This window comes from Hyaena hyaena, unplaced genomic scaffold (genome assembly GCF_003009895.1).
Source record: "Hyaena hyaena isolate Hyena2069 unplaced genomic scaffold, ASM300989v1 scaffold_455, whole genome shotgun sequence".
Classification (NCBI taxonomy): domain Eukaryota; kingdom Metazoa; phylum Chordata; class Mammalia; order Carnivora; family Hyaenidae; genus Hyaena; species Hyaena hyaena.
Window position 1 is genome coordinate 55,299 of NW_024081089.1, and position 25,533 is coordinate 80,831.

Below are 25,533 nucleotides of genomic sequence, written 5' to 3' on the forward strand. Positions count from 1 at the left end.
TTTTGTGCGTACCTACATTGCATACACAATGGTCTCTGGCAACACCTACATATGTTTTGTGATGCAGAATTCAATTCAGGAGAGTTTTATTGTGTAACCACCGTCAACAAAGCACCCTGCTACTAAATTCTCTGGGAATGCAAGCCAAAATAATGTGCAATCTCCAATCTGCTGGGCTTACATGAGCCCAAACGTACTCCTTTGCTGAGAAACACACACACACACACACACACACACACACACACACACAATGTTGAATAGATGGTGGGAGGGCCTACCAGCTCTCTATTTACACAATAGAGAGGACCAATAAGCTTTCTGGGACAAATTTCAAACCTGCAGAAGTGAAGCAGATGCAATTGGCTGAATACGAAAGATGCAGTTAGATGAGTTAGGTGGGAAATGTACACTGTCTGTCAATCAGATCTGTTCCCTCACTCAGTCATCTCATAGTGGGATTCCTAGGGAGAAGGGGACCGCGTGGAAACACCAACCTGCTGAAAGAGAGAAACTTCTCAATGAAATTATGTAAGACATGGGAGTCTGCAATACAGTATAGCACATACTATCTTGTGACATACTGGGTTGTGTTATATGCCTACACCATCTTCTTCATATGATAATTCTGTAATCCAAGAGCCCACTGTGGAACAAGATAAGTAAGCAGACTGTGAGTTCATGTGAAACACTCTGATGGACTCTCAGAAACAAATGAGTGAGGTTTTGGAGGCAGATGAAGTTTTCATGAACTCCTTTTAATGCAATCCCATTTTAAATCCTGTATTGGTATGATCTGGAAAATATGTGTTAATGTCACAATTTTGTCCTGGGGTTAGAATGGTCATTTGGAATTAAAATGTTCCTTCATTGATGGAAAAGCTTTTTCTTGGATAAAGGAAAAGCCACAAGAGAAGTTAAGAAGTCAGAATGGTACAAACTATATTTGAAGAACTACAAAGAACTGTTGGATTCCAGCATACATATGGGGATAGATACCGGCAGTGGAGTAATGGAAGGTGAGAAATCCAGTAAGAAGCCCATTGCATCAGCCCAAAGAAGGGATGGTAAGGGCTTGAAGGAGATTAGTGGCAGTGAGATGCAATCAACAGCGTTTACTCAAGAGAAAGGTTAAAGTTGACTCAGCTGGATTTGGTAGATGAATGGTTATGCCGTAAAGAGAAATGAGAAAGTTATAGCTCAGGTATCTAGGAAAATAAGTCTTGCCTTTATCAGAGGTGAGGTATCCAAAGGGGCTAATTTCAGGTAAAAATTACCAGTTGGTTTTGATCAAATTGAGTATCAATTTTTTAAAGTTTGTTGATTGATGGATTGATTGAGAGAGGGAGAGAGGGAGAAAGGCAGAGAGAGAGGGAGAGAAAGAATCTCAAGCAGGCTCTGCACTCTCAGCCCAGAGCTGAATGTGGGGTTCAACTCACGAACTGTGAGAACATAACCTCAACCAAAATCAAGAGTTGGGCACTGAATGGACCGAGCCACCCAGGCACCCCTTGATCAAAATGAGTTTAAAGTATTGGGGAAATTAATAAGACTGTGACTAGCTTGGAGTTGCAAAAAATATGGATTTAAATTCAGGAGGGACATGTGGGTGTCATCTTAATTGGGGTGGGGCCTAGGCCACAAAAAGAACAGTGCAGAAACTATAAGAAAACCTTAATTTAGGGGACAGATGAAATAAAAGGATAGAGTCAACTGAAAAGGAGCAATCTGGAGAGGTAGAGGGGCGCCTGGTGGCTCAGTTGGTTGTGTATGATTTTGGCTCAGGTCGTGATCTCACAGTTCATGGGTTCGAGGCCTCCATTGGGTTTTCTGAGCTCTTGTCTCTCAATGCAGAGGGCAGAGCCTGATTCAAATCATCTATCTTTTTCTCTGTCTGTGCCCCCCCGCCTTTTTCTCAAAAGTAAATACACATTTAAAAAAAATGAAGTAGAAGGCTGAGGGCATGTGGTATCATGGAGGCTATGGAATTTTAAACATCTCAAGAAAGGAGAGGGGGGATCACATCAGTAAATTACTCTGTTGAAGCACCACTCAAATTTTAAATGCAGACAAGTCACTCAAGGATCTAATTAAAATGCAAGTTCTGATCCGGTGGGTCTGATATGGGCTTTAGACTCTGCAGCTCCCACATGATACATATGCTGTTTGTCCTTGAGGAATGACAAAAACACAGTTTGCTTTGCAAATAAAGTACATTTTGATGCCTTTTGAGGGAATAGGTAAGAAATGAGGCACAAACCAGCCTGCAATGATCAGAGGAGGGAACAAGAAAGAAGAAATGAAGGCAGTGTATATAGAAGACCCTCCTGAAAATGAGGTGAAAGAGAGTGTCTTTTTTTTTTTAAAAATAGTTTGTTGTCAAGTTGGTTTCCATATAACACCCAGTGCTCACCCCTACAAGTGCCCTCCTCCATGCCCATCACCCCCTTCCCCTCTCCCCCACTCCCATCGGCCCTCAGTTTGTTCTCAGCATTCAAGAGTCTCTCATGGTTTGCCTCCCTCCCTCTCCCCAACTATTTTTCCCTTTCTTCTCCCCTATTGTCCTCCGTTAAGTTCCTCCTAATCCTCCTATACGTGCAAACATATGGTATCTGTCCTCTGCCTGACTTCTTTAACTCAGCATAACACCCTCAAGTTCCATCCACGTTGCTACACAAGGCCAGATTTCATTCTTTCTCATTGCCATGGAGTATTCCATTGTATAGATAAACCACATCTTGATCCATTCGTCAGTTGATGGACACTTAGGCTCTTTCCGTGATTTGGCTATTGTTGAGAGTTTTGCTATGAACATTGGGGTGCATGTGCCCCTATGCATCAGCACCCCTGTATCCCTTGGGTAAATTCCTAGCAGTACTATTGCTGGGTCATAAGGGAGTTCTATTGTTAATTTTTTGAGCAACCTCCACACTGTTTTCCAGAGGGGCTGCACCAGCTTACATTCCCACCAACAGTGTAGGAGGGTGCCTATTAAGGAGAGAGAGTTTCAATAGTAGGTTAATGGAGTCAAGGGTTGAGGGAAGATTATCTATATCATTTAACAGATGAACGCTTACCTCTCTCTTGATAAATCATGGGAAAATATCTGGGGGAGGAAAAATCAAGAATGTAAGAGTCTGTTGGGATGAATTCCCATCATAAGCAAGATAGATGGGAGAGGTTAGTCCTGGAAGAGAGAAAGGATAATTCTTCCTCTGAGGTAAAGAAGAAAAGAAAAAAGAAAGGCAGAATAGTTTAAAAAACAATTCTTTGATATTTTTCTATGTAAGAAAAAAAATGAAAAACTAACAGCAGCAACAGCAGTCTTTAAAGAAAAAAAATTTGAGTGTGAAATTTAGGAAATGTAATAAATCACCAAAGAACAATAATGTTATTTGGAATTCTAATTTTAAGTGTCTTAATCTTATTAAGTACTTTCCCTTCTGGGCCCTCTCAAGATTAAGCTACTGTTTTCAAAGTTGCTGGAGGTTTTGGCCTGAGGACAAAATAAGGATGAAAAGGGCTCTGATACCTTCTGGAAAAGCTGAGCCACACAAGTGTAGAAAAGCACCTTCTTAGAGAGAGAACATGAGATTAGTACAGCATCACTTTTTATCCAGCGTTATTAAGAAATATTGGGAATATGGTTTTGCAAGATAGGTCAAAGGTATAGGGGTCAGAAATATGCTCTCGGGAGGGAGATGCATAAAAATAGTACCATGTATTTAGGAAGCCTAGCTCAGGGGCTCCTGGGTGGCTCAGTCAGTTAAGTGTCTGACTTTGGCTCAGGTCATGATCTCACGGTTCGTGGGTTCGAGCCCTTCGTCGGGCTCTGTGCTGACAACTAGCTCAGATCCTGGAGCCTGCTTCAGATTCTGTATCCCCCTCTCTCTCTGACCTTCCCCTGCTCATTCTCTCTCTCTCTCTCTCCCCTCTCTCTCTCAGAAATAGATAAAACATTAAAAAGTAATAATAAAAAAGGAAGCCTAGATCAAAGAATCTTTGAAATAATACTATATCTCTGCCTTGATATCTAATTAATTTTTGCTTCAGCCTGTGATCCTGTGTGGCTGGCCCATGAATGCCATGTTCCTTTGCCAATAGGCATTTCATCCATCTTTGGAAGTATACTTCTTTGGGAGTATAGGTAATTGAATGAATCCATGGTTTTCTTCTTCCTAGACCTTTCTCATCAATGACTATAACATGAGTACTGTCATATATAAGAGGAAACAAAGAGCCCCTATTTATTCTTACATCATGTGCCATATATATCAGAATCAATTAATATTACATGAGTTTGTCAGTATAAATCAGACCACTGGAACTTGACTAAAAAGAAAAAAAATTAAGACCCACTTGAAATTAACCAACATATGGATACATTCTGAAAGAAGTCTATTCATACTTACACAGAAATTGGCCTGACTCTTTGGTTCAACAAACCTAATAAAAGCAGTCCTTTCTTAACATTGCCTATACATTAAATCTTCCGTGGGGTTTTAAGCAAATACTCCTGTCTGGGCTCAGCCCCAGAACAGATGTATCAAATTCTCAGGGGGCAGGACCTGGACATCATTATCCTTAAAAAACTCCTTCTGGTGATCCTAATGTGTGGCCAGAGTTGAGAAGCACTGATGTGCGGTTGTTGGTTGGTCTGATTTTCTTCAATTTCTACAAACGAAGCAAGGTGATTCCCACCTGAGGGTATTCTTTCCTGCTGTTTCCTCTATCTGGAAGAGTCTTTAACTGCCACTTATTCATCTTTCATAATCTAGTTTAAAACTTCCTTCCCAAAGGGGTGCTATGCAGTGCCCCCCCCCAAATTACTCTAGGGTTCTTTCTTTCCATGGCCATATGCATTTATCTGTATGTCTCCTTACCTAGATTACAAGCCTTTTGAGGATAGGCACTAGGTCTATGTCTTCCATTGGTGTACTTGGCAGCCAACAATGGCTCAAACAAGATTGTTAAACAAACGAGTGAATTAATGAACTTCTCAGGTGATTCTGGATTACCAAAGCCAAGAAGTAAGTACGAAGGAATGACTTTCACTTGGCCATGACACTGTGGTACAAGCGAAAGTCATATGGACCCAAAGTCTGAAAACCTGTGTGAATCACAAGTTTACTACTCTGTATTTGTGAAGCTTTTGTGAGATTGTTTCCTTATGTATATAAAATAAGAATAGTAATGGGCGAAATTTTGATTTTTAAGTTTGTGTGGAGAATCAAATAATATAGTAAAAACCCCCATAATTCATTAATCTTCTAATTTGGTTCGATTCTATTGTGTTACCTGAGACTGCTCTCTGTGATAAAGCAGAAATTCTAGAGTCCTCTCTAGTTTTGGTTCCTGAAGATGAGAACAAGAGCGGAAGGTGGCCTAACCATGGTAGGCATTGCAGCCTTGCTGGGGAGATAACGTTCTGAGAAGGGAATTTGAAACAGGCATACTCTTTTTTCCCCCTTAGGTTTATGTATTTATTTTGAGATAGAGAGAGAGTGGGAGAGAGAGAGAGAGAGAGAGAGAGAGAGAGAGACCGTGTGAGTGAGTGAGGGGCAGTGAGCTAGAGAGAGGGAGAGAATCCCAAGCAGGCTCTGCACTGTCAGCACAGAGCCCGATGCAGGGCTCAAACCCAAGAATCGTGAGACCACGACCTGAGCATGAACCAAGAGTTGGACACTTACCCCGCTGAGCCACACAGGTGCCCTGAAACAGACATACTCTTAGATATAAGGCCTCCCTCATCTCTAGAGATGAAGCCTTGAGCTCCTTCTGAAAGCATGAGCTCCATTTCACCTTCATGCCCCTATGTACTTGGCTACATCTTGAAAAAGTCATTGTAAAATTTTTTTAATGTTTTATTTATTTCTAAGAGAGAGAGAAAGGTAGCATGAGCAGGGGAGGGTCAGAGAGAGAGGGAGATACAGAATCTGAAGCAGTCTCCAAGCTCTGAGCTGGCTGTCAGCACAGAGCCCGCTGCGGGGCTCAAACCCACAAACCGTGAGATCATGACCTGAGCCGAAGTCAGATGCTGAACCGACTGAGCCACCCAGGTGCCCCGAAAAAGTCATTGTAAAGAGGTGTAGCTGGACTTCCAACTCTGTGAGGGCAGGGATCTTTGTTTTGCTCATCTATGTACCCCGTTGCCTGTAGCAATATTTGGCATGTCACAGCTTCTCTGTAAATATTTGTTGAATGAATACGAGAATATGGCTCTGAGTGTTATCTGTGCTTACAGTTCCTTTCTATGGAAATAAGTCAAGCAAACTACTTATTTTATTTTTAAAATCAACATACGGTAAAATTGAGTTTTGGGAATGCTAATACAATTTAGCACATATCTAGATTTGTGTGATTAGCACTGCAATCGGGATAAAGAACGATTCTATTACCCAAACCCCTTCCTTTTGCTTTCTGTTATCTGCTGCAGGCTCCCCACCCCTTACTCCATTGCTCCCACCTCCACCAGTAAGCTTTGGTACCCCCATTCTTTATCATCACTAATGTTTTGTACTTTCAAAAGCTGTTGTAGGGTACAGTAATTTTTTGGTTGACGCTGCCTTCTTTTAGCTAACATAGTGCCTTTGAGATTCATCTGAATTGTATGTATCAATAGTTAATTCCTATTCCTGGCAGGATAACGTGCCCAAGAACGGATGTAGCATCGTGTATCTGTTCACTTATTAAAGGACACAGGGATTGTTTCCATTTTTGGTCATTGTAAATAGATTTGCTATAAATATTCACATACAAATTTTTGTGTAGGCATAGTATTTATTTCTCTAAGAGATATACCTAAGAGTAGAATTTCTGAGTTGGAGGCTATGTGTATTCTTAACTTTATAAGAAACTGCGTCTTTTACAGAGTGGCTGTACAATTTTGCATTTACACGAGGAGCACATGAGACTTTCAGTTGCTCTGTACCCTTGACTCCACTTAGTATTGTCGGGTTTTTTTTTTTTTTAAAGCCATTCTAATTTACATTCAGATTAAATTTGAAAGTTCAATTTTTATTTTTTAGTGGCTAATTTTATTAACCATCTTCATATGTGCTTATTGGTCTTCCATATTAATATCTGTAAAGTGTCTGTTCAAGTCTTTTGCCTATTTTGAATTGGGTGTTGATTTTTTTTGTTGTTGAATTTTGAGAGTTCTTTATACATTCTGGGTATAAATCCTTTGATGGATACATGGTTTGCAAATGGCTTTTCCATGTCTGTAGTTTGCCTCTCTTTCTTTCTTTCCTTCCTTCTTCCCTCCCTCCCTCCCACCCTCCCTTTCTCCTCCCTCTCTTTCTTCCTTCCTTCCTTCCTTCCTTCCTTCCTTCCTTCCTTCCTTCCTTCCTTCCTTCCTTCCTTCTTTTTATTTATTTGTTTATTTTTAAAAGAAAGAAGGAAAGAGAGAAAGAGAGAGAGTATGCATGCAGATGAGTGGGGGAGGGGAAAAGAAAGAGGGAAACAGAGGATCTGAAGTGGCCTCTATGTGGACAGCACAAAGCCTGATGTGGTGCTGAAACTCATGAACCATGAGATCATGACCTGAGTCAAAGGCAGATGCCTAGCCGACTGAGCCACCCAGGAACCCCCCCCCCTTTTTTTTAATTTTTAGACATGTGAATGTCTAGTTATTCCAACATTATTTGTTGAAAAGACAATTTTTTTCACCACTGAGTTGCCTTTAGTCCTTTGTGAAAAATCAGTTGGGCATGTGTATGTCCTTCTATTTTCGTAATGTATTGGGTGGCCTGGTGAGAGGGCTCTGCCCAGTCTCTACTGTTATGTTCAATCTAAGCCATGAAGTAGAAGCATAATGGAGGGAAAATTAACTAGTGGCAGTGGGAACAGAGGCATAGATGGAGAGTAGCTGAGGGCCCATAGTACTGGAACTTAGAATAGGGAGCTATTATTATATAAGAGAACTTCCATGTGGATGTCAGAGCTCAAGTATGCGTGGACAGTCTTAGACAATTCTCCATGTTTCCCGAAGTCCTTAGGCCACCATCCTCTCTTGTGTAGGGTAAGGAGAACAAGTTTTCAGGCACTGTTAATTATCCCAGACCATAGTGGCACTAGACCTTTAGTTAGTAATTTGAAAGTCCATTGTTCACTTGTTTCTATCGGAGAGGTATGAATCTGATATTTGAAAATGGCATAGATGACATTTTTGCTTTTGACAGTGGAGTTGGCTGTACGGAGAGACTGTCCTCGTTAGGTGTATCTCTGCTCATTCTGCTAGCTACTGAGGAATGAGCACATCTGTAAAATACATCCTAGATTTCAAGAACATGGAGTGGTCACTTCAGAATCACCGCTTGGGGAGATGTTGAGGTACTTTTTAGATATGGCATCTGTTCTGGATTTTCAGATGGCATAAGTGAATATGAGTTGGTTACCTGAATGCAAAATGGAACCTCAGGGAACCACAGTATGTTTCAAAGTGATTAATCTGCATAAAAAACTAATTACCTGCAATTTGAAGATGTGTTTACTTAATGTATCAGGGAATTGCATCAAAATATTTTATTTAATTTATTTATTTTTTAAATGTTTTATTTATTTCTAGGAGAGAGAGAGAGAGAGAGAGCGTGAGCAGGGGAGGGTCAGAGAGAGAGGGAGTCACAGACTGAAGCAGGCTCCAGGCTCTGAGCTGGCAGTCAGCACAGAGCCCGACGCGGGGCTCGAACCCACGAACCGCGAGATCATGACCTAAGCGAAAGTCGGAAGCTTAACCGACTAAGCCACCCAGGCGCCCCATAATATTTTAAATCATAAAACTCTTTTAAAGAATTTTAAAATAATTTTTAAAATGTTGAAGTGTCAAATGGTCAAGGTCAATCAATCTTTTTTTCCTTCCTCTCTGCTTTCCTTTCTTCCTCCCTCCCTCCCTTCCTCCCTTCCTTCCTCCCTTCCTTCCTTCCTTCCTTCCTTCCTTCCTTCCTTCCTTCCTTCCTTCCTTCCTTCCTTCCTTCCTTCTGTGCTTCCTTCATTCAGATCTATGAAATTGTCATTTTGTAACTTTATTTACAAACTAAATAAAATTTACAAGAGCTGCAACCCTAAACTCACTAACTTGGGCTCCTCTAGGAAATTTCCACAGATATGTTAATTGGAGGTACAGTAAGGATTTCTCTCTCCCTCTCTCTCTCACTTTGTCCCTTTCTCTCTCACTCTCGTATATATATTAAATAATATATGCTATATTACATATATATTATTCTATAATTACATAACAAAACAATAATTTTATAATTATAATATATACAAATATATAATAATTATACGATAAAATATATATCTATACATCTATATATAATTTGTTTTAAGCTTTGTCTTATTTCATGAACTCTTTCACCATCCACTGCAGTTAATTACAACCGTGGTTTCTGGTCTGATCCACTTCAGTCTCAAAGTCATTTCAGAAAACTGCCGGAATCGAAAAAGCTTTAAACAGTCATGCAGGTCTTTAATTGTAAATTAGTTCTGACAGAACTACGACGCAGAGTCTTGCCTGGTTCCAAAGCGATGCTAGCTGACAACCCCTCGCTGCTCCCGGAGCAAAGAAACATGTGGAAGGAATTGTTCTTTTACATTTCACAGCTTGTCATTTCCTCCGCAGGGCAGCCCCTGACCCCGCTGAGAGATCCCGACACCCATAAGGGAAGTGTTCCCACTGATGTACAGGAAGTGGAGACGCAGTTTAACGCCGAGGAGGGAGGGAGGAGGGTGTGTCAGAAGGATCTGGGGAGCCGGGAGAGGAGATGGGCTTAAAACGTTTCCAGCGGGTGAGAATCCTGCCCGTGTTGCTTCCTTTCATGAGCGAAGACTGAAACATGATTGGGAAGGGTTCAAGAAATTCGGGGGGGTTTAGGCTGCCCCTTGAAAATTCTTGTCTGGAGTGCGAATGGCAATAAAAATGAGTGTGTCACGTGTGAATGATCGAAATAAAGGTTTGAGGGAAAAGTACGGCTATGTGCTTGCTGCCCTGTTCCAATATGTTTCTAATTACAGAGTGGGTGTGTATTAGATTGACAACCGCAGATTACAACTTGTGTTTTCGGGACATTTTACACCCTAAACGTTTTATTTGCTCTCATATATTCATCACGCTCCGTTTTTCCTCTGTACCTGTGCTATTAAAGAGCTGGGTGAGGAAACATAAAAAAAAGGCAATTCACGTGTGTCGTCATTCAAACTGGCCTCTCATTCCTCCCACTCAGTTGACACTGGCCATTTCAAAACTCTTCAAGTTATTGATACTTTAGGAGTCACTAATAAAGTCCATTTTGGAACTACTTTTTGTACTTTTTTGAAATAATTGAAAGGATACATACTTTCCTGAATGTGGTCTTTAATGCAGAGGTAGTAAGTACTGACTCTTCCTCTCCGTATACACCCTGTTATGTGTGTGTGTGTGTGTGTGTGTGTGTGTGTGTTTCAGTCTATTACAGGAAATAGGTTGACAAATGCAAGCATGCCTTATATATTCAGCAACTGCTCAAACAAATGTCCTAGCCATGAAAATAATCTGATTTTTCCTTGACGAAATCTCTCTTACTTAATCTCTGGATACTCAGTGCCCAGTATTAGACAAAAACCCTTGAAAAATGATATTGCAGGAGTGCATGTTGATGAAAAATACTATCATAGTTCTGGACTGACTATGAGATACCACAATTGACCTAGCAGTTTGGGAAATTTTGAACCTTTCTAGAAAGCTCTGGGAGCATTGGTTTAGGAAGGAAGGGTCGCTGTAGACCTGGTAGAAAACAGACTTGTGTTTGGCCCCGCCATTCAACAATTCAACCCTAAATATACAGTCTGGACAAGTTGGAAATAAGGACCTGTGGGGATACCATGTACTAAATGAATTGTGATCAAAGTAACCACGGATGAGAAGAGTGTGCTCCTCAGACATGACAAAGCAGTGACCTCTCCATGACTTTACAGTTGCTCCAGTTTATAGGACTGATTTTAACTACAACCTCTTTCATTTTTTTAGTATTAATTTTTTTGTGGTCACAATATAACATGAGATCTACCCTCTTAAATGTTTAAGTGTACAATACACTTAAAGTATATTGTTAATCATGTGGCTGCCGTTGTACGGCAAACCTCTAGAATGTACTAATCTTGCATGATTGAAACTTTATGCCCATTGAAGAGCAGCCACCCATTCTCCCTTCCCTCCCCAGACCCTGGAACCCACCACCCTACTCTGATTCCCTGAGTCTGAAAACATTCAGTGCTCCCTGGAGCACTGAAAAGAAGACATACCAGAGGCTCTTGCTACAAGTCCTTAGCAGGGCGCTTTTCCTTTGGTCCCATCCTGGGCTTTTCAAACCGGTAAAACCACATATGAAAATGAAAAGTAAATGCTACTGTGAGTCATCCCAGGAATAAATGAGTTCATTAACTCTTTCTAAACACGAGTCTGGCTTTGAACTCTTTAATGGTCTGACTCATTTAGTCCACCCCGTTCCAGTGTCTAACTTCTTATGAACTTACAGTTGACTCTGTTCAAAGTGGAAATAAATTAGAATAGAAAATGCCAGAAAGGGGCAATAATTTTATCCAGAATGTTCCACTGAGTCTAATTAGATGATCCGTATGGAATAAGAAACAGGAAATATAAATTAGAAAATAGGATTTGAGTGAAACAATATTTTCTTTAGCCAGTCTCTTGGAAGTCTACTTGCTTCTTAGAGAAATCAGTCTGTTCTTGAATGCTGACACCTTGGCAATGAATGCTAGAAGGACTCGGTGCTTTGGAGCACCATTACTTACACATGGTCTTTGAATATTTTGCATTACTAGAAGCCAGAGAGTTTGACCCACTTTTATTTACAAAACCTATTTCTTTCTTTCTTTCTTTCTTTCTTTCTTTCTTTCTTTCTTTCTTTCTTTCTTTCTTTCTTTCTTTCTTTCTTTCTTTTTCTTCTTCTCCTCCTTCTCCTTCTCCTTCTCCTTCTTCTCCTTCTCCTTCTCCTTCTCCTTCTCCTTCTCCTTCTCCTTCTCCTTCTCCTTCTCCTTCTCCTTCTCCTTCTTCTTCTTCTTCTTCTTCTTCTTCTTCTTCTTCTTCTTCTTTTTGGGTTAAGGCTATTTGCCATAACTTGTTAAAAGAACACTGGACCTTAACTATTTCCATAGGACATTGAGCATTTAGAAGTATATAGGTTTGAAGTTGAAGTGAAAATTCTGCAATTGTTTTGACATGGATAGACATAAACACAGAGAAGGGCACAGGGGCTAGTTTTAAAGGCACTGATGCCTCCTGAAGTACGGTGAAGAGACAGGTTGTGAAAGCATAATTTAGTGAAAAACAATACAGAATCCCAAACCACAAATTTTTTTGCCCACTTTACCTACATTGATTTTTCAAACCAATTCTCTTTAGTTAGTTTCTTTATGGTGAGGCTGGTATATCATTTTTATCAGCAAGCACGTCTTCTCTAGCATTAAGATGATATCAATTACACACACAGACACACGCAAACACACACACACACATGCATGCATAAATGCACATAAAACTTCCTAAGGCCAAGTATTTAAAAAGTATCATCATTTTTTAAAAACACTATAGCATTTTTTAAACTATAATTAATAGTATTTCCTTTACCTTCACACAGACTTATAATAAGACATCTTTTTCCACCTTTTCAGACTTGCAGAAATTAAGCATCATGTGTGTGAATAATTACCATGAAATAAAGTTGTAACCAAATGTAGAGAGCTAGCTGTTGGGGAGACCACAAATTTGTCATTTTCCCCCCCATAACATGTCATGCTGGATAAAACTGATAGTTCTTGAATATGCAGTTTACAAACATATTCTCTCTGTCTGCAGTTTGCCTTTTCATCCCCTCCATGGGGTCTTCCATTAAGTAGAGGCCTTGAATCTTAATGAAGCTCAATTTATCAATCTCCTTTTATGTTTCAGGCTTTAGTGTCAAGTCTAAGACTTCCATGTCCAGCCTAGGACCCTAAGTATTTTCTCCAATTTTTTTTTCTAAAAGATAATCCATTTCAATTTATTTTTAATATATGGAATGAGGCTTTGGTCAATTTTTATTTTATTATTATTATTTTATTATTAATTTTTGGAATAGATGCTTCATTTCTTCAACACCATTTGTCAAAAGGAGTATCTTTCCTCCAATGACTTGCTTTTGGACCTTTCTTAAAAATCAGCTATTGGGGCACCTGAGTGGCTCAGTCGGTTAAGCGACCAACTTAGGCTCAGGTCATGATCTCATGATTTGTGAATTTGAACCCCGCGTCAGGCTCTGTGCTGACAGCTCAGAACCTGGAGCCTGCTTCTGATTCTGTGTCTCCCACTCTCTGTTACTCCCCAGCTCGTTCTCTGTCTCTCTCTCTCTCTCAAAAATAAATAAACATAAAAAAAATTTTTTTTTTTTTAAAAATCAGCTGTTGAGGGGTAACTGCGTGGCTCAGTTGGTTTGGTGTCCAACTTTGGTTCAGGTCATGATCTTGCAGTCTGTGGGTTAGAGCCCTGTGTCAGGCTCTGTGCTGACAGCTCAGAGTCTGGAGCACTGCTTTGGATCCTGTGTTTCCCTCTCTCTCTGCACCCCCCCTTCTCAAAAATAAACATTAAAAAAATCAGCCATTGAGCATATTTCTTGAACTTTTTCATTCTTCTAGTCCATTGATTCATGTGCTTATCCCAAGATTGCACAGTCTTGAGTGCTGTAGCTATATAGTAAGGCTATGTAATTCTTTTCACACACTGTTGGATTCAATCTGTTAATATTTTGTTGAGGGCTTTTTAAGTTCCTGAAAGATATTGGTCTGTACTTTTGTTTTTATGCATTTTGTCTTGTTTTGGTGTCAAGGATAAAACGGCCTCATCACATGATTAAAAGTGTTCAGTCCTCTATTTTCTGGAAGAGATTAAATAAAATTTGTGTTAATTCTCCTGTATATTTTTGTAGGATTGTGAAGGGAAACTATCTGGGTCTAGAGTTTCAAAATTGTGAATTCAGTTTATTTAATGGTTATAGGACTATTCAGATGATCTCTTTCATCTCGGATGAATTTTGGTTATTTTTAGTATTTGAGAAGTTGATCTGTTTCTTCGAAGTTGTTGAATGTATGAATACTAGTTATTCAAACTATTGCTTTCTTCTCCTTTTTCATGACTGCAGTATCTGTAATAATATTCCACATAATTTCTGATATTGGTGAGTTGTATCTCCTCTCTGTCTTTGCCAGGTTTGCTAGAGATTTATTAATTTTATTGATTTTTTTGGAAATTCAATTCAATTTCACTGCCTTGTATTCTAATCACTATTATTTTATTCCATCAACTTGTTTTGGTTTTATTTTACTCTTTTTTTTCCTAGGTTTTTGAGATAAGATCTTAGATTATTGATTTTTCCTTTTTCTGACATAAGCATTTAGCGCTATAGATTTCCCTCTCAGTATTATCTTAGCTGAATCTCACAAATGTTGATCTTCAAATTTAGCTAGCTCTTTTTTTTATTGCCTCTGAGATCTCTTCTTTGACTCACAGATAATTTAGAAGTATGCTTAATTTCCAAGGTCTTAAAGATTTCTTTTTGTCTTTCTATTATTGATCACTGGTCTGATTTCATTATGGTTAGAGAAATTATTCTATATGATTTCAACTCTTTTCAGTTTGATGAAGTTTCTTTATGGCCCAGGACATATTTGTGAATGATCCGTAGGCACCTGAAAAAAATGGTGTTGGGTAGAGTGTACATGTTTCAGTTGATATTGTGTGTTGATTATGTTCCGATTTTCTATAACCTTGTTGAGTTTATGTCTAGCAGTGCTATTATCTGATGAGAGGGGAGTGTTGAAGTCCTTAACTGTAATTGGGAATTTTTCTATTTCTTTTTCAGCGCTATCAGTTTTCACCTCATATGTTTTAAATCTTTGCTGTTTGGTACACATGTATTTAAGAGTGTTATGTTTTAAAAGTAGATTGACCATTTAATTATTATATAATGTTTCTCTCTGGTAATTGTTTTTGCTGTGAACTCTATTTTATCTGATATTAATTATCTATTTTATATATTAAGATAGCCAGTTTTGTTTTTTAAAAATTAATGTCTGCATGATATATATTTTTTTATTTTTCATTTTACTTTTAGTCTATGTCATTGAATTTGAAGTACTTGTTTTGTAAATAGCATATAATTGTTCATGTTTTTATATTTAGTTTTTCAATATCTGCCTTGTTATTGATATAGCTAGACCACTTATATTTAAGGTGATTACTGATATGGTAGGGCTTTAGGTCCACCACTTTAAGATTTTTTTCACATTATCTCTTATTTCTTATTTCTCCATTCCTTTCTACTTCCTTCCTGTGTATTACTTGAACACTTTTTGGGATTCCATCTTGATTTATTTATATATATTGTATTTATTTAATATAAATAAATAAATCAATAAATGATTGATTTATAAATTTATTTATATTACATAGACACAATATTGAACATATCTCTCTTTGTACTTTTCATAGTAGTTGCTCTACATGTAACAATGTAAATATGTGCCTTATCACAGTTTCCTGGCATTAGTATTTTACCTGTTTGAGTCAAATGCAGACATCTTATTTCCTTTTAAGTCCCCTTAACTTTACCATTTCTAAATATAAATGTCTTGAGTAACACATGGTATTATAAGTATTGTCCTAATTATTAAATATGATTTATAACACTCATAACGGAATGGAGAGTCATACTCACATCTGAGGATCTCTCCATTTTCCTTTTTTTCTTTCCAGATACTTCAAGATTCTTTCTTTTATCCTTCCTTCTATCATTTCATGTTTGAAGAACTTCCTTTAGTTGTTTTTATAAGAATACATCTTCTAGTGACAGATTCTTTTAGCTTTCCTTCATTTGAGAATGTATTTTCTTTCATTCCTGAAGTATAGTCATTGGATATAGAAATTTGTGGTTGATAACATGTATTTGGCTTTCAGCACTTGAAAAATGCTGTGTTGGTTTGGTCTGCACTATTCAGCTTGTGCATCTGGGGCTCCCACTGGACCCTGGCAGTAACCCCTCAGAGGACAGAGGAGCTTTCCCAGGCTTGGCCACCTAGTGCTCTGGGTGGGGAAGAGAGTTTCTTGGCTCAGGATGTTAAGAGGCTTCCTAGCCTAGTCACTAATAGCAGCAGGATCCACCTGCTAGTGCGACTCAACTCCCTGTTGTGTTTGGTCGGAGAGGGCTATCTCAAGGTGCAAAGAAGGAGAACACATCCCCTGGAGGGTTATTCCCACCTGGTTTCTGGTTTATAATCCTCTCCAGTGCTACTGGACCCACTTGGTGGTGTTGGGGGGATCTCTTTTTGGAAGGTTAGTCAATGAGCCTACTTTCACCACTATCTGCTGATAGGATGGGTTTACAGATGCTGGGTTTGGGTTTTCTGTTGGATGGTTGGAGTATTGGGATTAAGTTGCCTTGTCCTATGTTGCTCCAGTCCTGGGGTCTACAATCACTTCTCCTTCCTCAGTATACTTTCAGAATTCTCCCTTAGCTGCCTCTTACATTATTTCCAGAATTTATAATTATACTTAGAATGAAGGAAAGGGAAGAGACGAGTCTAATCCATCTGATTCTAACCAGAAGTCTCTTCTTGTTGTTTAAGGTCCTACAGCATTTGAAGTTTCTTAGCACTCCATTTAGGGTTGGAAAAATATGGAGCTAGAAACATGTTTTTAATTGTGGTAAAATAGAGATAGCAGGAAATTTACCATTTTAACCACTTAGAAAGTGTGTACGCCAGCGACGTTTGGTACATTGACAGTGTTCTGCACTCACCACCACTTTGTCATCTTCCAGAACTTTGTCATCTTCCCAAACTGAAGCTCTGTCCCCACTCAATACTAACTCCCTATTTCTTCCTTCTTTCAGCCCTGAGCAAGCACCATACTACTTTCTGTCCCTAAGAATTTGACTACTCTGGGTCCCTCACATAAGTAGAATAGTAAAGTATTCATTCTTTGGTGACTGGTTAAATACACTTAGCATAATGTCCTCATAAAAAGTGGTAACATTTGAATTGGCAAAATTTATTACTCCTCGAAATGTTTTATTTATTTAAAAAATTTTTAATGTTTTTTATTTATTTCTGACAGAGAGAGACAGAGTGAGCAGGGGATAGTCAGAGAGAGAGGGAGATACAGAATCTGAAACAGGCTCCAGGCTCTGAGCTGGCTGTCAGCACAGAGCCCAACACGGGGCTCGAACTCACGAACTGTGAGATCATGACCTGAGCCAAAGTCGGCCTCCCACCCGACTGAGCCACCCAGGTGCCCCTCACTGAAATGTTTTAAAATATGGAGGAGGAAAGCTTTAAGTTAGTAGCTAACTTGCGACTTTGAAACCTATGAAGTCTGAGATGTAGTATGAACTCAACAAAATGGCTATCGCTATTATTTTCTTCAGTATTTTGTTGTTCCTTTCCTCCTTAGCACAAATAACTAAAAGTGTCAAATTCCTTAGACTCCGAATCTTTGTTTCTTCACCTTTAAAGGGTAGGTAACCAGCCTTATTTGTGGATTGGTACAAATTTATGTAACAAGTTATATAAACATAATAGATGCTCACAAAATCACCCCTGTTTTATTGAGTTGATTATCATAATATTAGATACATCCTTAAATATGTCTATATCCTGCTTAATTGTGGTAAAGGGCAATGGCTCTATCCTCACCTGTAATTTTTTTTTTTTGCACTAGAGACTTACTAGGGGGCAAAATAATTTACTCTTCTAAATAGATTTGGATGTTCTAAGTTCAATGAAAGTGTTCATTGCTGATAACCAAAGAACACTCATGAGAAACATATTAAGATGTCTGAGTTCTTTCACTGTGCTTAAGATGGAGAGTTTAATATTTTTAAGAATAATGAAAAAGAGATGCTTTCATGAAAAAAGCTTTCATAAAAGGGTAAAATCTTAAGCATGGTGGAAATGGGTGATGCTGAAAAATTATTCTTAGAAGGAATAACCAAATGGCTTCCTGCTCTTACATTACAATAATATTTTATTAGGCAAGGCATACATGCACCAATCTATTTTTATCTTGCAAGGGCAAAGTACTCAGAGGTTTCTGCCGGATGGGTACTGTGGCAGAAATATTCGCAGTTCTGTGCCAGCAATAAAGTTAGTCAAATAGCTTGAATTAAATAAGTAGCAAATGCAAATCTGTTTTTATAAACTGAAAAATACTGGATACAGTGTAACGTGTTATTACCAATCAGCTAACTGGAGAGCTTCACAAGGATGGCTCAAATGTCATGTGGTTCCCTGTGGACTGATCGCAGTTTAATGGTTTGGAGAGAAGTGAAAGTAAGGATGGTTTGGTTGAATTTCTGCTGCCAATGATATCAAAACATCCCCAAGTATGAGACCATTAAACTTCTTAAACTTCTAAGAAACCAATTCATAACATATCAGGTACATCTCACCTGTTACCAAGCACTTTAGACTTTGGAGGGAATAATCCTGGCAAACCTAAGCTCCAATTTTATGATACCTGCCCTTTGTCTACTCTCAAATGTAAAGATCCATTTGTTCATTAGTTCTTTCTGTGAAGAAAAGGTAAGAGAATTCTTTGTTTCTTGACATTAGGACAAACACTTGTCTGTTCATGTTTGTAGCATCCAGGAAGTTACTGCTTATAAGTTTAAATCATGCTGCTGACAGAGAAGGTTATCAACTCATTATCTGAATTTCTGTAATTTCTGGTTTGTTCATTGTATCCTCAAAAAGGTATTGGACTCTCACTTTAAGAGTGCTTGAAACATTTCTTTTTTTTTTTTTTAACTAGAGCCTAGATATTAAAAAATCACGTTTCAAAAATTAGGGGCATCTATTTCTGATGTGGATAAACAACGCTAAGATTATGGTTTCTGGTTTCAGTCAGGGTCACTGCAACAGTGTCATTGAGAATTCATACTTTGGTGCTTAGTTTGGCCTTTAAACTGTTCATTTGTACTCTGAACTAGATTATGTGCTTTTAACTGTCAGTTAGCTGAATGCATTTCAAGTCAATTTACTAAAATAGTCACTGTTAAGCGGTATATTTGGACAGAGTTGACACCTTTGACATTTTCTAAAATGGCAAAAATAACTGTATTTAAGGGTATGATTTATGAATGTCGTGTGCCTACAGAACTTCCATCTGATTATGGTTTTCACGTAAGCTTCTGGGACTCTTTCTACAAACTGCTGAAAGAGCAACTAATTAATATCCTGCGATCAGATATTTAACACAGACAGACACACACACAGAAACACATAAAAACATGGTATCGATCCAAAACCTATGATCTTGTTGCTTCTTTGAATCCCCTTTGTCTAACAAGAAAATGATTCAGACCACAGCAGAAGCAGAGGAAGTGAGGGAGAGAGAGGGTAAGATTGATAGTATAGACCTGCCTTTATGAAACACACATGCTTCGGTATAAATACGGAAAGCAACTTGCAATGATTAAAAAGTATTTCGAATCCTTAGTTGTCTTCTAGATTGCTGGCCTCTATTAAAAACTTCTTAAAATAATAGATAGCTTTAATTCTTCAAGCAAAAGAAAAATTATATCATCTTAAAGATTTTCTATATTTGTTACATAGATGTGACTTGGCTATGGGGGGAAAAAGGCAAAAATCTCTTGTATTGCAAGTTTTAAATGTACCAGGCTAAGGTTTACTTAATTAGAACCTCGAGGCAATAAAGGAGCCCTTTTTAAAATTCTGTGATTCTTAATATGCTAAATAATGCAAAGCTTCGACTCTTCAAGCATGAGACACACATCTGGCAGCTTACCATTTAAATTACAGGGGGAAAAAAATTCCTCACTTCAGTAGTAATTTTCTCAAAGAAAAGAATAGAAAATGTATTACAACTAAATTTAATTTCTTTTTAGATTTCCATCCGGTCTAATTGCAGACATTTTTCTAGTTTCTTTGCATTTGTATTTGTTACACATATTTTCTATATATTTTATTAATGTTTACTTTGGGATGCTTCTCACTGTTAGAGCTCCTGAAAAATTGTGGTGTATTTTACTTAGTAAGTTGTTTTGAGAAATCTATCTGATCCCAAGTAATTAAGACAATGGTGTAGAAAATAAAAGGAAAATGGAATTTCAGAGACACACGAAAATATTAGACAAAAGGCAACATTTTTCAATTAATTCCACTTTCAAGCTTTCATTTTTTTAGTATTAATGTTTTCTCTGTTTTGTCATTTTTTGGCTGTTTCTCATGCAAAAGTTATTATAAGCAGCATTATTTCTTTGTATTTCTCCAAAGGATAGTGTCAGATCCTTGATTAATTTTACAAAGGTCATTTGGAAAAACCATTAAAAATATGCCAAGTAAAAAAGATTAGCACAACAGGGAAAATACACTTTTATAAACATATGCATTTATATATAGATAGGGTACTGTAACATACAGTTTTGACAAGTGTTTTTTTTTCCCTTGTGCACCTCATACATTATTAAAAATATGACTAATCCATTTATATTTTCTAGGTGATCCCAGCTGACATATTCCAAAGGCATCAGCAGGTTACTCTTATGTGTAAACATTTTGTCTTTTTTCTCAATAGAAAATGATCTGATAATTAAATTGAGTCGTATTTCCATAAAATAAAGCGAACTTTCAAAATAATTAACCTGTATTTGTATTATGAAAACATAAACATGGCTGCTATCTTGCCCATGACAATGAATGTATCCATTTATATTTTTAAATTAAGAACTTAAACAATCTTGAAACTTCCAATTTTGGCTATGACATAGTAGCTGGTATGAGACCAGCTCTTCTGTTATAATCAATTATTAAACCGGAGAGAATGTATGAAACAGCTGTTCCACACATTGGCCATCAGGAAGGACCAGACTTCCTGATCCTTGAGAGAAGAGAACATGTTAAGGCAAACCCTGGATCTCTATCTGGGCACAGTGTTCTGACAGTACAGCAGGGAAGTGGAATCCCAGCAGAGTCTCACTGAGCTAAGGAGACAGAACTTGGCATTCAGAACTGGTGAAGCAGCTGGGGTCTGCAAAGTAGAACACAGAGCAGAGAGATTTGCAGAAGGAAACTAAGAATTCAGAATAGGAACTCCATTATGAGTCCTTGTTTCAGTAAGAGTAACGGAGGCTTTGCTAGGTAAGCCTGGAAATAGAACAGAGATACTAGAGCGGGAACAGAGATGGAGTTCAAACCAGGAGAGGCAGGTTAATACTTCATTATCGATTTGACGGCAAATTGAGACACTCAAAGTCTATACAGTGGGAATAAAGAGCATTTACAATTGCACCAAAAGAAGAGTAAACTGCCTAGGAATAAACTTAACCAGAAGTGAAAGACCTGTACTCTGAACATGGTACTATACTGATGAAAGAAATTGAAGATGACCCCAACAAATGAAAATATGTTCCATGCTCATGCATTGGATGAATTAGTGTTGTCAAAATGTTCATATTACCCAAAGCCGTCTACAGGTTCAATGCATTCATTATTAAAATACCAAAGACATTTTTCACGAAACTAGAACAAACAATACAAAAATGTGTATAGTGGAACCACAGAAGATCCCGAATAGCCAAAGCAATTCTAAGAAGAACAAAACTGGAGGTATCACAATTCCGGCAAGATATATGACAAAGCTATAGTTACCAAAACAGTATGGCACAAATTAAAAATAGAAACATAGGTTAATGGAACAAGATAGAGACCCTAGATATAAATCCACATTTATAAGGTCAATTTATCTATGACAAAGGAGATAAGAATATGCAATGGGGAAAAAAATTCATTTCAACAAAAGGTGCTGGGAAAACTGGACAGATACATATAAAATAATGAAACTGGACCACTTTATTACATCATACACAAAAATAAACTTGAAATGGATTAAAGACCTAAATGTGAGACCTGAAACCATAAAAATCCTGGAAGAGAGCACAGGCAGGGATTTTTGACATCAGCCATAGCAAACATTTTTCTGAATATGTCTCCTCAGTCAAGGGAAGCATATGCAAAAATAAACTATTAGAACTACATCAAAATAAAAAAAAAAAAACTTTTGCAAAGAAAACCATCAATAAAACAAAAAGATTACATACCTAATGGGAGTAGATATTTGCAAATGTTATATCTGATAACGAGTTAATATCTAAAATATATAAAGAATTCCTACAACTCAACACCAAAACCACAAACAATCCAATTAAAAAATGGTCAGAGGACCTGAACAGACATTTTTCCAGAGAAGACACACAGATGGATAACAGACACATGAAGAGATATTGAACATAACTAACCATCAGAGAAATGCAAATCGAAACCACAAATTAGATATCACCTTACACCAGTTAGAATGGCTAAACTCAAGAAGTCAATAAACAACAAGTGTTGACAAAGATGTGGAGAGAAAGGAACCCACATGCATGATTGGTGGGAATGTAAATTGGTACAGCTACTGTGGAAAACAGTATGGAGGTTCCTCAAAAAATTAAAAATAGAAATACCATATGATCCAACAATTCTAGTACTGGGTATTTACCCAAAGAAAATGAAAACACTATTTCTAAAATATACATGAACTCGTATTTTTACAGCATTGTTTACAATAGCCAAGAAATGGAAGGAACCCACGTGTCCATTGACAGGTGAATGGATATATATATATATCCATTGGATACATCCAATGAGATCTTGCATTTGTGACAAAATAGATGGATCCAGAGGGTATTATGTTAAGTGAAACTGGGAAGACTGAGAAAGACAAATACCATATGATTTCATTTATTTGTGGAATCTGAAAAGCAAAACAAATGAATTAACAAACAGCAGAATCTGACCCATAAATACAGAGAACTGGTGCTTTCCAGATGGAAGGGAGATAAAAGGATGGACAAAATGGGTGAGGGTGAGTGGGAGATACACGCTTCCAGTTGAGGAATGACTAGGTCATTGGAATAAAAGACACAGTGTAGAAAATATTGTCAATGGTATCGTAATACCCTTACATGGTGACAGATGGTAGCTACACTTGGGGTGATTGTAATATAACATAGAGAGAAGTTGAATCACTATGCTGCACACCTGAAACTAATGCACCATTGTGTGTCAACTATACTCAGATTTTTAAGAAAGTCCTATATGTGTTAAAAAAAAAAAATATATATATATATATATACATATATATATATATATATATATATGCTCTAAGTGGCATATGCTGAGTCTGCCCTGAAGAAAACCTGCCACGATACTTCAGCAAGATCAGCAGAGGAGTTAAGGTTTTGAGGTTGAGTTCTGTTAAGTTCAAGTGGCTTGGAAACCCTTTGTTTTTCACAGATAGGCTGTAACTAAATGTATATTCAAGCCTACAGAAGTCCAATGGGATTTGCCAGTAATTGAACTGTTAACTTAAAAAAATAATCAACACTTTCCCAAGGAAGGTAACAGAATCCAGAGGCTTTGCTACAGTACATTATATGGTCTGCAATGATAAGATATGAAAAGATTGGAGGAATACAAATCTTACACAAAGAAAATAGTGAATAAGAATAACTCCAAGATGACTCAGATATTTAATTTAGGAAGAAAAGCCATTAAAACATTCATTTTAAGTATGTTCATGAATTTAAAGAAATGACTTTCTAATAGGTAAAGGGAAATAGAGTCTTAATGAATGGTTAGATCATCCCAGCAGAGATCTGAAAACTATAATCAATATAACCAAATGGAAGTCATGGAACTAAAAGTCCAAGAATTAAAATAAGTGAAACAATCTAAAGTAAAGAAAAGGAAAAGCCAAGAAAGAAATGAAGAAAGACTCAAGAGACCCATGGGGAAATATCATATAGTTTTACATACATGTAATGGGAATCTTAGAAGGAGAGGAGGGTCATAAAATGGAAGAAATATGTATTAAAAGAGTAATGACTGAAAATTTCCCAAATTTAATGGACTATATTGACTTATAGGTTGAATATCATCAGTGAACCCCAAAAGAATATATAAAAGGGAAGCCTGTATTAGGAATATTGTAGCTGGGGCGCCTGGCTGGCTCAGCCAATGGAGCCTGTAACTCTTAATCTTAGGGTTGTAGGTCTGAGCCCCATGTTGGGTGTAAAGATTGTTTAAAAATAAAAATTTTTTTAAAAATGTTTTATTTATTTCTAGGAGAGAGAGAGAGAGACAGCGTGAGCAGGGGAGGGTCAGAGAGAGAGGGAGTCACAGACCGAAACAGGCTCCAGGCTCTGAGCTGGCAGTCAGCACAGAGCCCGACACGGGGCCCAAACCCACGAACCACGAGATCATGACCTAAGCAAAAGTCGGCCGCTTAACCGACTAAGCCACCCAGGCGCCCCACTTAAAAATAAAATTTTAGGGGCATCTGGGTGGCTCAGTCAGTTAAGCATCCAACTTCAACTGAGGTCATGATCTCAGTTTGTGAGTTCGAGCACCGTGTTGGGCTCTATGCTGACAGTGCGGAGCCTAGAGCCCACTTTGAGTTCCATGTCTCCCTCTCTCTCCGCCTCTTCCCCATTCATACTCTGTCTCTCTCTCTGTCTCAAAAATAAACATTTAAAAATTTAAAAAAAGATAAAATATTGAAAAAATAATATCATAGTCAAACTGCAGAACACCAAAGTTAGAGAGAAAATTCTGAAAAGAGAAGGAGAAAAAAAACTTTATATGGAAGGGAATAATGGTATGAAAAATGGCTAACATTATCATTAGAAACAATGGAGACCAGAAATCAATGTAATGACATATTCAAAGTACTAAGGAAATGTCATTCCAGAATTTGTACGTAGCAAAAATATCTTTCAAAAACTGAGGTTGATATGAGAACACTTTCAGATGAAGTAAAGATTAAAAAATATTTCTACAGCAGACCAGCACTACAAACAAACCATCAAAACTAGAGAATGTTCTCTAGGCTAGAGGAAAATGCTGTAAGATGATTTACACAGGAGAACAGAGAACTATCAAAGATGGCACATATAGAGGTAAGTACTAAAGACTAATTTTTCCGATAATTTTTTTAAAAATAACTTATTATTTAAACAAAATAAAATGGCATTGTGAGGTGGAGTTGTAAACCATGTACTGATAAAAGACTTGATAACAATAGCTCAAACGGTGAGAGTTTGGAAAATCGAATCATACTGTCGTGAGCTTATTACATTCGTGAAATGAGAAGCATGAAGTGGATAAGGTGAACTGTCGGGTGTGAAGTGAGAAATTCTACAATATTGATGAAAATCAGACATGGATAATTTAGAAGTCCAAATCCATGCTATTAGTCTTTGGTTGAAGAGTAGAATGGCCTCAAAGATGCAAAAATAATAGAAAATAATGGAGGAAATAATAGAAAAAAAATAGAGAAAAGAAGATACAATGCTAAAAACATATGTGAGTTACCCAGAAGAAGAGAGGCTTAGCATGAAGAAGAAAGAAGCAAAAGGCATAAAGCAAAAAAAAAAAAAAAAAAAAAAA

At 37.6% G+C, this 25,533-nt stretch overlaps 1 protein-coding gene across 1 annotated transcript in view; it reads left to right on the top strand.

Annotated features, from left to right (window-relative positions):
- The window catches only part of LOC120246219, a gene marked incomplete at its 5' end in the record, with an annotated part of 228,496 nt that overhangs the window by 45,078 nt on the left and 157,885 nt on the right, over window positions 1–25,533 (top strand). The window contains 2 exons of the mRNA XM_039253656.1: window positions 9,482–9,726; window positions 15,983–16,271. Coding sequence (XP_039109587.1) covers window positions 9,482–9,726; window positions 15,983–16,271 — 534 coding nt within the window. The remainder of the gene's footprint in view (window positions 1–9,481; window positions 9,727–15,982; window positions 16,272–25,533) is intronic.